Source organism: Artemia sp. Qi Xiang Cuo, chromosome 6, assembly GCF_049724085.1.
Source record: "Artemia sp. Qi Xiang Cuo chromosome 6, ASM4972408v1, whole genome shotgun sequence".
In the NCBI taxonomy this organism is placed as follows: Eukaryota; Metazoa; Arthropoda; class Branchiopoda; order Anostraca; family Artemiidae; genus Artemia; species Artemia sp. Qi Xiang Cuo.
The window spans coordinates 23,175,427-23,189,937 of NC_142799.1; the positions used below are offsets into that span (position 1 = coordinate 23,175,427).

The 14,511-nt window shown below is 33.9% G+C and overlaps 1 protein-coding gene across 1 annotated transcript in view; it reads right to left on the reverse strand.

Annotated features, from left to right (window-relative positions):
- Window positions 1–3,083, reverse strand: part of LOC148951003 (negative elongation factor A-like) — a 48,509-nt gene extending 45,426 nt beyond the window's left edge. The window contains exon 1 of the mRNA XM_089090547.1: window positions 2,825–3,083. Within this exon, the coding sequence (XP_088946673.1) occupies window positions 2,825–3,034 (210 nt within the window). The 5' untranslated portion in view covers window positions 3,035–3,083. The remainder of the gene's footprint in view (window positions 1–2,824) is intronic.
- Window positions 3,084–14,511: the final 11,428 nt, after the last annotated feature.

The window sequence follows — 14,511 nt, forward strand, 5'->3', positions numbered from 1 at the left end:
TGGTTAGTTGGACATTAACCCCAAACTGCTTAGAGAATCTTCTTATATGCCTAGTGGGATATATATCAGAAACACTAAGCAACATTATTATCCAACTAGGTAGATATTCTCTCTGCCTAAGAGAAACAATTTATCTGGCTAGTTAGATATTAACCCCAAACTGCTTAGAGAATCTTCTTATCTGCCTAGTTGGATATATATCAGAAACTGGCAATCTATTCAAATGGAGCTTAATATCCTTGGAACTTGGGCTGATACATGGCTCCTCTCGTTCAATATTGATATATGCCATATAATCTCCTTTGCCAATCATAACACACATCAGTAATACCATCTTAAAGGCTTACGCGTTTTGGCAATTTTTGAAGAAAGGAATCTTGAAATAATTGTTTATCGTCAACTAAATTTCAGCACCCATGCAAAATCTGTTTCGTCGTCTGGCCTCTAATCTCTCGGAATGGTTAAGAGAACTATCTCTAGCAGACGCCCAAGCATGTTTATGAAGCCCTACAAGGCACTAGTTTGTCCGCACATAGAGGTTGGAATGTCCCTGGTCTCATCCTTTTTCAAGAAGGACAAAGAAATTCTAGAAAGAGTACAACAAAGAGCAACCAAAATGGTCAAAGGCCTCAAACAAATGCCATATAAAGAGTGTTTACATCACTTGAAGCTTCCTACTCTTGAATACTGGAGGAAACATAGTGACATGATAATGACCCATAAAATTATTTCCAAAAATCTTCTCCCTTGTCTCCTTACCCCTCCCCCAGAACATTCTGTCACTAGAGGTCATTCCAAAAAGATCTTCAAGCAATGCTCCTTAGTCTGAGAAAGACACCATTTTTTCAGCCAACGAGTAACGAACTTATGGAATCTACTCTCTGAAAATACAGTGGCTGCTGATTCAACAGGTGCATTCAAGAAAAATTTGGACAAAGAATGGCTACAGCAAGAGTTCCTGTACAACTGGGAAGCTGCTGAGAGTCCTCAACCTCAAACCCATTGAAGTCATAACAGAGCATTACAAGGATGAAAATCCTTAATTTAGCTCCAAGCTGCAATTTAAGGAAACAATAAGCTACAGTATTATCCACCTAGTTAGATATTCTTGCTGTGCCTAAGAGAAACAATTTATCAGGCTAGTTGGATATTATCACAAAACTGTATAATGGAATTTACTTATCCTCCTAGTTAGATGTTCAGGCTGTGCCTAAGAGAAATGAATTATCTGGCTAATTGGATATTAACCCGAACTACTTAGAGAATTTTCTTATCTGCATAGTTGGATATATATCAGAAACACTAAGCTACATTATTATCCAACTAGGTAGATATTCTTGCTGTGCCTAAGAGAAACAATTTATCTGGATAGTTGGATATTACCTCAAATTGCAGCTAGGAGCAATCTAAGGGTTTTTCTTGTAGAGCTCTAGAATGATGATTAATTGCATGCAAGAATCAAAGTTGGCCAGGTGCTGCTCCATCTTTGATAGCATCCCAACTGAATTTACACTCTTTGGAGGACCACTCAGCATCTAGCCTTTGTTTAAAAACATCAACAGGTTCAGCAGTAACAGTTTCATAAAATAATTTGTTCCAATTGTTGACAATACGTGTTGAGAAGAATTGAGTACGGACTCTAGATCTTGTAGACTGCTTGACAAGTTTCAGTTGATGACCTCTAGTTCTTGAATTGGTGCTAACAGCAGGGAATAATGCTGGGAGAATATTAGCCCTCAACAACTTAGAGGCTAAAATGGCATCCCCTCTATTTCTCCCATATACAAGTGTAGGGAGATTCAACTTTGATATTCTTACAGGATAGGAAAGCTCTTGCATGCCAGATATCACTTTAGTGGCACGTCTTTGGACATCTTCAAGAACTTTTATATCTTTTTTTAAAATATTGAGAGGCAAGTGACATTCCAACTTCAAGCTTAGGACACACAAGTCCCTTATACAGAAGACTGATGACTTCAGAGGAACAAGTGGAGATGGTAGGCCCTATGCTTAATCAAACCCAAGGTTGAACTAGCCCCAGCAGCAGATCTCTTAGCATGTGTACTGAATTTTAATTTGTTGTCAATAGTGACACCAAGATCTTGCTCATTATTAAGAGATAAGAGTGGGTGGCCTATTAACCCAAAACAGCTTAGAGAATCTTCTTATCTGCCTATTTGGATGTATATCCAAAACACTAAGCTATGTTATTATCAAACTAGGTAGATATTCTGTATATTGCATAGGCCTAGACATTCAACTATTCAGCTAGGTAGGTAAAGGTATAAGAGTCTTAAAATTGTTATTATCTGTCTAGCATGATATTTTATCTTGATACTAAGTGTAGTTGGATATTATTTTTAAATTCTATAGAATGTAATTTTTTTCAAGAATATCCATTTGGCACCTTTCCAACAACAGGAACTGTATTTTCAGAACTAGCCTAATACCAGAGAAAATGAAAGTGATAGGCCTAACTGAAAATTAAGGTAGAATGCTATTTTGTCAAAATTTCAATAGGCATAGACCTGTTAGGTAGGCAAATTTCTAAGCCTTAGAAATCTAAAGAAGGTTGGGCTTAAATAGCCTAAAAGCTTGGTAATAGGTAGGCTACCTTCCAAGAGTATGTTTTTGGTCCTGAATTCATTACTGGAAGTTTCATTTTCCTAGCCTAACTCTTTCCCAAGATATCAAAAAGTAGTAAACTAGAATTTTACCCTAGGTAGGAAGGACAATGACCAAGAGAGATGAGGCTAGGTTATTATTATTATTCAATATTAACCTAGGCTAGAAAACATTTTTATTGAACCAGATCTTTTATTACCTCTTCAAGGCTCCTCCTTGGTATGTCTAAAAAAGATAACAGCAGTTTTAGTTTCACTTGGGGTTGCAGGTCAACAAAACATTCTTTAATATTTCTCAAAACCTCCTGGTTTAGCTGTGAGTATATAGCACCAATAGACCAGGTATCATTGTTGGTTCCAAGTTTATTGTGCAGCCAGAGAGATGTATCACTGACCCTAACATTAGCCATTATTTATAAGCACATTCAAATGCTCAAGCACATTCGAAAATAGATTCAAATTAAACAAAACAAAAGTTTCAAGCTATTTCTTCTTGAAATTGCAACCAGAGTTCAGTGTTTTCAATCTTCGTTTCAGTTACCAACATTTCAAAGGTTTTCGCTAGGAAATTGGCAAGCAGATTTCAAGATTGGGCAAAATTTGGGTAGGACTGTTTTGTATTGTTTTTAGAGGTGTCTTAACGATTTTATAAAGGAATACCACATTCTAAAAAAATTCTCATAGTGAATATATAATAAGTATCATTTCAGCTTTCGAGCATTGCTCTCGTATTAGGATTAAATATCAGTTCAAACCTGACAGCGAAACCAGTTATTTTGCTTGAATCGAATGCACGAACTTGGCATGACTTTTGAATAAATTATACTGACTACCTTAAATTCCCCAGCTGTTCAAGAGCTACTAATTATGCTTTGCTCTGAGATTGGGGAAAAAGTAACGTGAATTTGGATTTAAGATGCCGAGGAAATGGAAGATGGCAAAAAAGGTGAACAAAGGCAGCCTGCTAGCATTTCCGTTTCAGACTCCTCTGTTTTGAATTCTTCAATGGAGTCACATAAAATTTAAAAGATCACTATAAGATCACTAGCTGACAATGTATCGACGATTTTAACAGTTGTAGAGTCTAATTCGACATTGTTTCATGACCTGAGATTTTCTGTAAAAGCTATAGAATCTAGATTCTGTGTGCAGGAGGGGTCCTATAAAACGCTGGCGGTATTAGAACCGAGAGTGAGTGTGATTGAAAAAAGATACTAATGCTGTAAACAGTACAAAATCTACAATACAGAAAGATAGTACCCTGTTGTCAAAAGAGTTGAAGGGGGTGAAAGAAAGCCTAATGAAAGTAGAAAGCAGGGAAAGGCAAAAGAACATTATGATTTGGAACATGTGAGTGAACGATGAAAAAGCAAAAACGGGATTTGAGAGGTTGATAATGAAGGGTCTGGAAATGGCCCTGGACTTCAGATATGATGTAAAACAAATGAATAAAGAAAAGAAATTTATAATTATGTAGATAGAGAATTTGGAAACAAGAACCATGCTTTTGAAAAACCCAAAAAGACTAAAAAACACAAAAGAAGTAGTTTTTGCGAAGGTTTTCATAATTGATGATGCTCTGCAGGCAGTGAGGGAGGTAAGGAGAAAGCTTTTAACGAGAATGAATGTTTTAATTATAAATGGCGTCAAGCCAGTGGATATTTGGGTAACAAGATCAATACACATGTTGATGCCCCACAAAAAATTCAAAGTGGATGGTCTGGATGGTTTGGACATGGCCCTGGACTTCAGATATTATGTAAAACAAATAAATAAAAAATGAAATTTACAATTGTGTAAATAGAGAATTTGGAAACAAGAACAATGCTTTTGAACACGCGGAAAGACTAAAAAACAAAAAAGTAGTAATTTTTTTGAAGCTTTTCCATAACTGATGATGCTCCGCCGGCAGAGAGTGAGGTAAGGAGAAAGCTTTTAATGAGAATGAATGTTTTAATTATAAATGGTGTCAAGCCAGTGGATATTTGGGTAACAAGATCAATACACATGTTGATGCCCCACAAAAAATTACAAGTGAAAGAGGAAGGCAATAGGCAAAGAGAAAGTAGAGGCAGTGAGTTTAAATTACAAAAAGGATTGAAAGGGGAACATAATATATATATGCAATACGAACAGCAAACAGGCTCAGGGACAAAAGGGCAAAGTCGGGACTCGGGTTCTGGCAGTCGTTTGACTGTAGATACATAAGATAAATAGGGCCTTGGATTTAAAAAGAACTTCAAAATAGTGCATTGGAACACCCAAGGGGTAAGCAGTGAAAAATGGCAACATTTATTAATAAAAAAAAATGGAGAAATTGACTTGGCTTGCTTAGTTGAAACATGGCTATAAGACAAAAGTGTCCAAGGCATATGAGTACTACAGAGTGCATAGAAAACAATCTGAAAATGAAAGAACATATGGTGGTGTAGCGATGCTAGTTTCCATGAATTTTAGTGCGACTACTAAGATGTATAGGTAGAAAAGTAAATCTTGTAACTTGGTTTAGCTCAAAAGTGTTTTGCTTGCATTACGGTTATTGTTTGTGCTGTTTATATTCCCCCAGAAACAAGGTCTTTTCCGGGAGAGGATACATGGTCAATTTTAGAACATGAAAAACTTAATTTTTCAAGGAAGTTTCCGAATCGTAGTTTTTGTTTTCTGGGGGACTTTAATGCTTATAAAAGGGCGTGTGGAGAAATTTTTATCGGTTTTGGGTTCTTTTCATGATGATATATACACTGTTAATTTAGAAGATATTACTACAACTGTTCCACAGAGGACAGGTGAAAGGACCACACCCATTGTAGAAATAACCAGGTTAAAATTTGCTGGAGTTTTGCGGGTATGAAAATTTAATGATATTAAATGGTAGATTTGGAAATGATAAGAAATCTGGGGGAGTTTCTGTGTTTGTTGGGGCATTCTCCAAGCATAATTGATTACACTTAAACTAGTCTGTCTTTGAGTGAAAGGGTGGTTGATTTTGGTGCATTAATGTGCGTAGGCTCCGATCACTTTCCTATCAGTGCAACTTTAGAGGTCGTGGAAGCAGTCTCAACAATTAAGGAACATAGTAGTAAAATTAGATTTCATCCAGGGGGTGGACTTCATAAAAGACTAAGGGTGGATAAAAATGATCAGAATAATTTTGAAGAATTGATGATGGAATTAAGTAATCAAGATTTATTGGATAGAAGTCTAGAATTAGCCCAATAAGGGAATGTTGATTCAGCGTTAGAGATTCTGGGTAGGGTAGTTTACGGCACGGGAGAGAAAATATGCAAAAATAGAGAGAACCAAGCTATCAGGAAATTCTATGATGAGGAGTATAGGAATAAAAGGGAGAAACTTTGGGAGGCACTGAAGGTATTGAAATTAAATGAAGAAGGAGAGGAAAGGAATATAAGAATCTTATAAAGGTAAAAAAAAGGAAGTTTGAGATGGAAATAGCTGAAAGGCTAAAGTCAGTCTTTAGAAAAAATGAATCAAACGAGTTTTGGAAGCTTGTTAAAGAATCAACTGGGAATACAAACGAAGAAAAAGGTGAAATCGAGGCAAAAAGATGGCCGGACTACTTAGAAAATAAAGAATTAGAAAAATCAGGAGCTAGACATCCAATGGAAATTTTATGAAAATTTAATGGGGACAAGTTTAAAAAAGGTATAATAGAGACACCGACGAAGGAAGAGGACTACGAATTGCTAAATCTGTCACAAAGGATGAAATAGTTAAGACCATGAACAAAATATAGGGTAATTCACCTCCTGGTTTAGACGGAATCCCAATGCAAGTATGGAAATGGGCAAAAGTATGGGTCATCAAAATCATCGCTTTAACATTTTGGTCCATTATCAACAACCCCCAATAGCCAGAGCAGTGAAATACATATATCAACATACCGTTATATAAAAATGGGGATAGCATGGATCTCAGAAATCACCGCATAATCACTTTGGGCCATGGTGTAAGCAAGCGTTTTGCGAAAGTGCTAGGGAATAGATTAGATAATTTGCTAGAAAAATCACAGAAAGTTATCGAAATACATGCAGGATTTTGCGAAAATTATACTATAGATCGTACTATAGTACTATAGTATCATTCTATTGTACTATAGATCGAATTTTTGTTTTGACCAGTCTAATTAGGAAATATACCAGGGAAAAGAGAATAAGTTGTTTGTGGCCTTTTTGGACTCAGAAGGTGCTTTCGATAGTGTAAATAGGGAAATTCTTGATTAATTTAGGATTACGGCGTCAGTTTGTGCGAATTTTACTGTAAATGTATTTGACGGTAAAGTTTGTTGTAAATAATTTCTGAGACCACACTGGCTAATCATGATAAAACATAAAATTGCGAGGAAAGGAAGAAAACGAGGACAATTAACAGCGAGTGAAAAAATGAAACATTATGCAAATATTTCGGTCAAGACCTCCGCTTGACCGTCCTCAGCGCAGAATAAAACTGATAAAATATAAAAAACCAAAGGTTAATATAAAAACACAAAACTAAAATTGGACGACACTATCTCAGTAACCGTCCAATTTTAGTTTTGTGTTTTTATATTAAGCTTTGGTTTTTTATATTTTTATCAGTTTTATTCTGCACTAAGGACGGTCAAGCGGAGGTCTTGCCTGAAATATTTGCATTATTTTTCAATTTTTTCACTGGCTGTTAATTGTCCTCGTTTTCTTCCTTTCTTCGCAATTTTATGTTTTACAGTTTGTTGTGCGGGTTGGTAAGGAAACGTCGAGGGAAATATTTAGCAGATTAATAGTAAAACAAGGTTGTACTTTGTATCCAAAGTTATTTTCGTTGTATATTAATGACATTGAAGGCTGTTTAAGGAAAAGGAAAGTAAGTGAATTGCAATTATTTGATGAAAAATGTCTGCACTTTTGTACGTCGATGATATAGCTTTATTGGTAAATAGTAGAGAGAATCTTTAGCAGGCATTAGAGAGTGTAGAAAAGTATGTTCAGAAAAAGAGACTGGTTTTAAATCTAGAGAAGTCAGAAGTAATGGTTGTTGTAAGGGGAGTGAAGACATCTGAAGAAAATTTTAGTTACGGGAAGGGAGTTATAAAAGTAGTGAAGGAGTATGCTTACCTAGGCTTTAGACTTGTTTCAAATGGTAAGTAGACAAGAAACATGGCTAAAGGCAAAATTTTAACTGGAATATTTTTAAAGAATTGTATTAAGGATAAAGGAGCAAAGAATATCCAGCTACAAAAGTATATATACTTTTATGGGGCGAATATATGGGGACACCAAAGGGGGGGGGGGGGAAATGGAGAGGATACAGCTTCATTATTTTAAAAGATTAATAGGGTTAGATACAAAGTTCTCATAGCATTGTTATAAAGTGCGAACTGGGTCTCTTTAGCTTAAGAAATAAACGGTTAGTACGCATAGTAGGCTATTGGGACAAAATTATTGCTATGACAGATTATCAGTTAACAAAAAATACTTTCAATGAAATGTTATTGGACAAAAAAAAAAGATTCTTCGCCATTCTTCGCCTGCTAGTATAATTAAAAGTATACTAGACGAATATGGTCTATCAGGCTGGTGGAATGACGGCATTGGACTAGGGGTAGAAACAGGATTGATTGCAAAAGCTGTGGAAAAAGTGCTACAAGATCAAGAGATCCAGGTTTGGCAAGAAGACAAGGTTAAGTCACAATCCCTCGGAATATATAGAAAAATTAAAAAAGCCTGGAGAGAAGAAATATATCTAAAATTTGGGCTCCAAAATGATACTTTAAAATGGGTCTTATCAGTAAGAGGGAATTTTATGCCGCTTGGGGGGAGAAGAAAGTATTTAGAAAGGGTTAAGGTACGGAGTGGTCCCTTCTCTTGTCCGATGTGCGGGGAGTCTGATGATTTAGAACATTTTATATGTTATTGTGAAGAACCGAAGGTACTTTGAAGGGAAATTTTTGTGAGGGATGTCACAGATAGAAGGTGTTTAGAAAATAAACTAAAAAGTAGTTGCAAACTGGATATTAGAAATTTGGGAAATTTTGTGAGTGTGGGAATTAGACATAGGGAGAATTTTCTATCGTTGTCTTATTTTCAAAAGTGTTTGAACTTATTATTATGTTTTACGCGTTTTGTTGTGTTTGTATTATCCATGGCCCATGGGGCTTTTGTGATAAATATATCTATATCTATACAAGATCCAGGCGCGATTTCAAAAAGAAAAAGGGATTTTGTAATTTTTTCAATCAAAGCTGACTCAATTTCTAAAGGAGTTTCACATGCCGTTAGGTAAAAATTTATAAATAATGAAACACATATGATACTGAAACTATGTATCCTTTTGTTTCATTCATTTTTTAGTTGAGAACACATTTTCTTAGTTGAGGACAGTGACAGAAAAATTTAGGGGAATCCTGGATTCTTATCGATTGAATTCGTGTTTTGTATATAAAACTTTACGGCCATTTCTTAACAACTACTTTCTAAATATAAAGTGATAGCATCTAAAAGCAGCAGGTCATTAATATTTATGTACCTGCAAAGCAGAATGACATTTACACATAGTTGAAACTTTATATTATAGTTTACGCATTAAAACCAAGAAATATGTGGGTTTATTTTGGCAATGTATTTCAAACCGCTATTTAAAACACCAAATAAAAGAAGTTTGGAAGCAATGAAAGGCAGTAAAAAGTCTAAAAACGATTTTTAAAAGACTGAAAGGAAATAAAACGGAGTTTCATTATCCATTCGTTTTTGCCATTCCTATATAGGAAAAAGACGAACCAAAGGAGGAATCTAGCAAAAGCAAAAGACCTAAACGTATTACTCTTAAGAATGAAAAAAGTATGTGTGTTATAAAGATAAATTGTAAGATAAATGGCAAAAACAAATGCAGATAATTTGTTTCAATCACTTTGACTTGCATGTATACATTTAACCCAAATTGTGCTGTAATTCAGCTATGGTGGCAGAAACTACTAATCCTTTTAGCCTTTTTCTCAGGCACTAGTCAATCATCAGTGTGTTTGAGGAAAGCTAAAATTTGTTTTGTTTTAAATTTTTCCTTAATCATTGAAGCCAGAATTAATATTGCCAAATGATTCTTTATGGCTGTCTTTACTTGTTTACGGAGACTGAATAGTCTCTAGCAAAAATAAGAAGTATTGTTAACTTTGCTAAGCTAAAAAACTGTTTGTTTCCAAAATGTATGATTCCAAATATGTAATATACAAGTTTCAGATATATCCAATAAAAGTTATTAGCATCAATAACTTCGTATAGATTTCAGAAAAAAGGGAGAAAGTCCATTCAATAGAGATCCAATCTTAATAAGTATTGCACAGCCAGACTGTGGATGATCTATTTTAAAACCCATCACTATGGTTAAATATTGGAAAAAAAGTTTTTTGGATAGAAGTAAAGAGTATTATTAAATAGAAAAGGAATAATTTCTTATGTGGAATATCCCCTCTTTAGCCCCTAATCTTTGCAAAAAAGTTTTATAGTGCTATGATGAAAGCATTTATGAGTGCAGCAATTGTTCAGCAGATTGTGAAGACGTTAGGATTGTTAATTATATTGTTTAAACAAATGAATGTTGAAAAGCTCTTCTATTCTTGAGATATTGCTGAGAATACTTTTTAATCCATTGCAATGGTCCTTATTCTCGATAAGTCATTCTCAGAGCACTGAATGTAAAAGTTAAATTTTATCAGAAAGAACAGGTGGTTGAAGAAAGGGAAACCTTCCTCATATATAGAAACTTTCTGCTCGGTTTAAAACATATATGCTGCTCTAACTTTCTAACTTTCTAACTTTTTTTTTTTGTTACTTAAAGAACAAAGCCGAATCTGAAAAACAGTATTCAAACCAAAATTTGTCATGATTCAGCCCACTCATCGCTAATTTGGGACTTTTTCTTTAATTATCTTTTCTTCAATTTCTTTAATTTACTGTCATTAATTTATTTCCTTTTCAGTAAGTCAAAGCATAAGAAACACATGTTACATTTGACCTCTAAAAAATATAGACAATAAGCATGATTTAAAACAACTATTGTCTGATGAGCATTAGCATTAGACTGCTAATGAACATAATTCCGATCCAGCGTTAGAGCTATTGTAATCAAAATGGATTAAAGATTTAATTAAGATTATCTTCTAAACACTAAAAAGTAGACAAAATATGTCCTACTTGTAAAACCGTGGATATGAAATCGTTACTAGTTTTCACTCAGAAAATAAAATTTCAAATTCAGGTATCTTGCTAAAGACAACAATAATAGTTTTAATTTTAGCATCATAGGCAGCGCAATGGCACTGCCTAAGTAAAGAACGATGTTGGCACAATGTGCAACATCAAAACAAATGAATGTGCATTGTCAGTTTAATATACATATACTAATATTTAGTAATCAAAATGTTAAAATTATTTGATTTATTAAAGTTATAAAAGTAAAAACATTTATTTTTTTTCAGTAAAGTGCAAATTTTGTTCTGGCCTTGGGAAGGCATAGGGGTTTTGAGCCCAAATTATGTTAATTTCCGCTCGTTTTGAGTTTGACTCGGTTATTTATTGTAATTTCTGTTCGTTTTGGGTTTCATCTATTTATCGATACTGATTTGTGGTAGTTTCAAGCTTGGTAGATTATTTGATTTTATTTTTGCTCATTTTTTGTTTAATGTAGTTCTTTACTTTTCTTTGAAAAACTTATTTTGTGGCAAAAGTTTTCTAAATTAATTACAAAAAATATCCTAACTAAACTCATTAGACAGTCAAACCAGAACAAGATTTCATTCAAAGGAAATTGAAGTCTAGCAAGATGTTTATGGCATCATTAAATACAAACTTGAAAATCAAATAAAACCAGGGATGTTGAATATATTAATTATGGTTGAAGAAATAGCAGCAACCATGTACAAACTGAGCCACAGCAAATAGGTACTGAATGTCTAAGAACACGTTTTGCAAAAAAAAACTGTCTAGTGAAAAAAAACTGTGATTTGTTAATAATTCAGGAATGGTAACTATTATTTTAGTTCATATCAATAGTAAAACATTACTTGGAAAACAAATTTATGGGAGCTCCAAAAAAAGCCTCCCTCACCTGGAACAATAAGGAGAGTCATTTCTTGTGCAGAAAGCACTGATATGTGTTTGTTTCTTGGTTTTAAAAACTAACCTTTCTTGATTTTTTTTTTAAAGAAACAAAATTATTTGTAGATCCGGTGAAAGACTACCGAGAATTTTATCAATAAGTTTGCAATTTTCTGCAGGCTACTTAAGGATAATTCTGCCCCTAATCCTGTTATGTTGCGTTGATTCCGTGTTTTAAGTAGAGAGCTAGTTTTTCAGAATTGTACAAACATGGGGAAATATCAAGAGTAAAAGTATCAAGAGGAATTTTGTTTAAAAAATTTATTAATGTACAGAAAAGAAATTGTGGGAATTAATTTCTAGGACACCGCTTATCAGCAAATTAACTGCCACTTCTTTGTTTCTCACTGCAACCGATATTTTGGAATCTTAGTTGAAAATCTGAAAAATAATTATAGTTCCCAGAAATTACGGTATGCGTCCGAAAGGCCAATTATTGTTAATTCTAATTAATCATTTGTTATTACCTCCTTTCTAAAATTACTAAGGGTTACAGATTTTAGCCCTTATATGCTTATAATAAGCAACGAAGGTTAGCAGTTTAGCTCCTTCTGCAGTTATAATACAGAAAATTTACCAAATATTTTGTATTACTAGAGTTTTTCAACGTCAAAAGAGAGTGCCAATGTAGCTCATACTATTTAGGTAATGATGATAATGAAGAATATTGTGAAATTCTTAAGCTACAAGCATTTGAATGTTCAAGATACACTGTTTTCAGTGTTAATAAATTCTTTTAGCTTTGTATATTTTAGACATATCGACACAATACCAGCATCTTTAGGGAATTTATTATGCATAGGGATAGATGAACCGTTAGTCTCATTTTGTCTACAAGAAGCCTGAACTCTTTACAACACAACAAATTAGAAAAACTGGCACCCTTTATTAATGTGGGTACCATTTGGCGTCCATTGACAGCAGCAGTTTTTGTATGTAAATATAAAAAAGGACCATTGTCTCATGAAAATACCTAAAATATGTTTTCTGGGGGAGGTGGAATAAGAGTAAGTTGGTAATTAGGTATGATTAGAGACAATTTTCTTTTAGAACGCACCTTTATATAAAAAATACTTTTTCGAGCAGCCTTTGAACATTTTTAACAGTGGAGAATTATTAATTCTTTTCTTAGGTCTTTTTTAGTAATGAAAGTATTCTTGCTCTTTTCAAAAACGATAGGAAAAAAAGATCCCGACCTTCTAAGTTTCCAGATGTTAGTTTTGAGTTAATCTTTAGATATTCAGTATCTCAGGAATGAAAAATGGTATTAAGTTAAAAGTTTTAGGGAAAATTGGGATGTATAAAACAAAGTAAAGAAAAATATTTGTATCCAGATTGTCGAAAGGACATCTCTAGAATATCTCAGGAAAATGTAAAGATATTATGCTGGAAGTTCAAGTAATCTTATCGGATATGGCAAACCAAATAAAAAGACGTTATGTACATCCAATTTTGACAAATAATTTATCTGGGATTTTGATAACAGCCAGAGGCATTAAGTGAAAACTATCATAAACTGTTGAGGGGGAAGTTGAACTAAGCAAAATCTTCTAGGTGCATCAATGGCTGTCAAAAAGATGTATTTACGGTATCTCAGGAAAAGCTAAGAGATTTATTTTGAGCTTTCATGGCAATTGGAGGGAAATGATTCATTAACATTTGCCTGACACAGAGGGTAATTGCTTAACTTATCTTTGTTGTAGTTTTTCCTCGTTTGCTATTGACTTAATTCTTTATTGTAATTTTGGCTTTTTTAGGGTTACATTTATTAATTGATAGTGATTTATGGTCGTTTTTACAGTCAGATTAGAATATTTGGAAGCCACGTTAATGACAATGGTCAAGTATGGTTTGAAATGTAGGCTATTTGGAAAATGAATAAAGTTCTTCTAGATGATCGTCAGAGGAACTGTTCGCGGATTGTTTTCAGTTCCCCTCTGACTGACAAGATTTCAAAAAATATTATTCTATTTTGATTTTTAGGGCTATAATAAGAGAAAGAGTAAGATGGCTAGGACACGTGTCAAGGATGAGAGAGGACAAATTACCAAAGATCTTCTTTTTTTTATCATCTATCTAGGGCAAAATGGAGGTCGTGCTGAATGGGGTCGGAAGATGTCATAAGAAAGGATTTAAAGGAAATTAGCTTCCTTGGAGGGTATAAAGAGGGAATCTTTGAATAGATTGGGATGGAGAAGAAGCGTACACAGCTGTGTTGAATCCAAGGGGCTTGGTGCTGCAGAGAGAAGCAATAATAGTAGTGGTAATATCATCCTCTACAAAATAATATTGGTTTGTCCTAATTCGTAACTTTCTGTCTTTATTTTTATTCGAGTGAACTGGTATTCTGAGTCTTATTTACAAATAATAATAAGAAAAAAACAACAGTTACTGATAGCCAAAAACGTAGTTTTCATAGTAATTGAAAATGGTTGGACTCAAGAAGATGGTCTAAGAAGAATACCTGGAAGAATTCACGTACAGTACCATAAAATAGTGCAAAGAAGTACGAACGATGTAAAAACTTATAATAACTCTTAAGATATACTAATGATATCAAACATTACTGTTGAAACTCAGAAGACAAAAAAAAAAAAAAAAAAAAAAAAAAATTGTAAAACTTTTCAGTTCGACATGCAAGTTAACTGACAGTAGGAAAAGACACCTAGCAAAAACCTTTCACTTAACTCTGTAAAGAAAGGTGTATCTTTAAGCTGGGCAAATTTCTTAAAGTTCAGAAACGT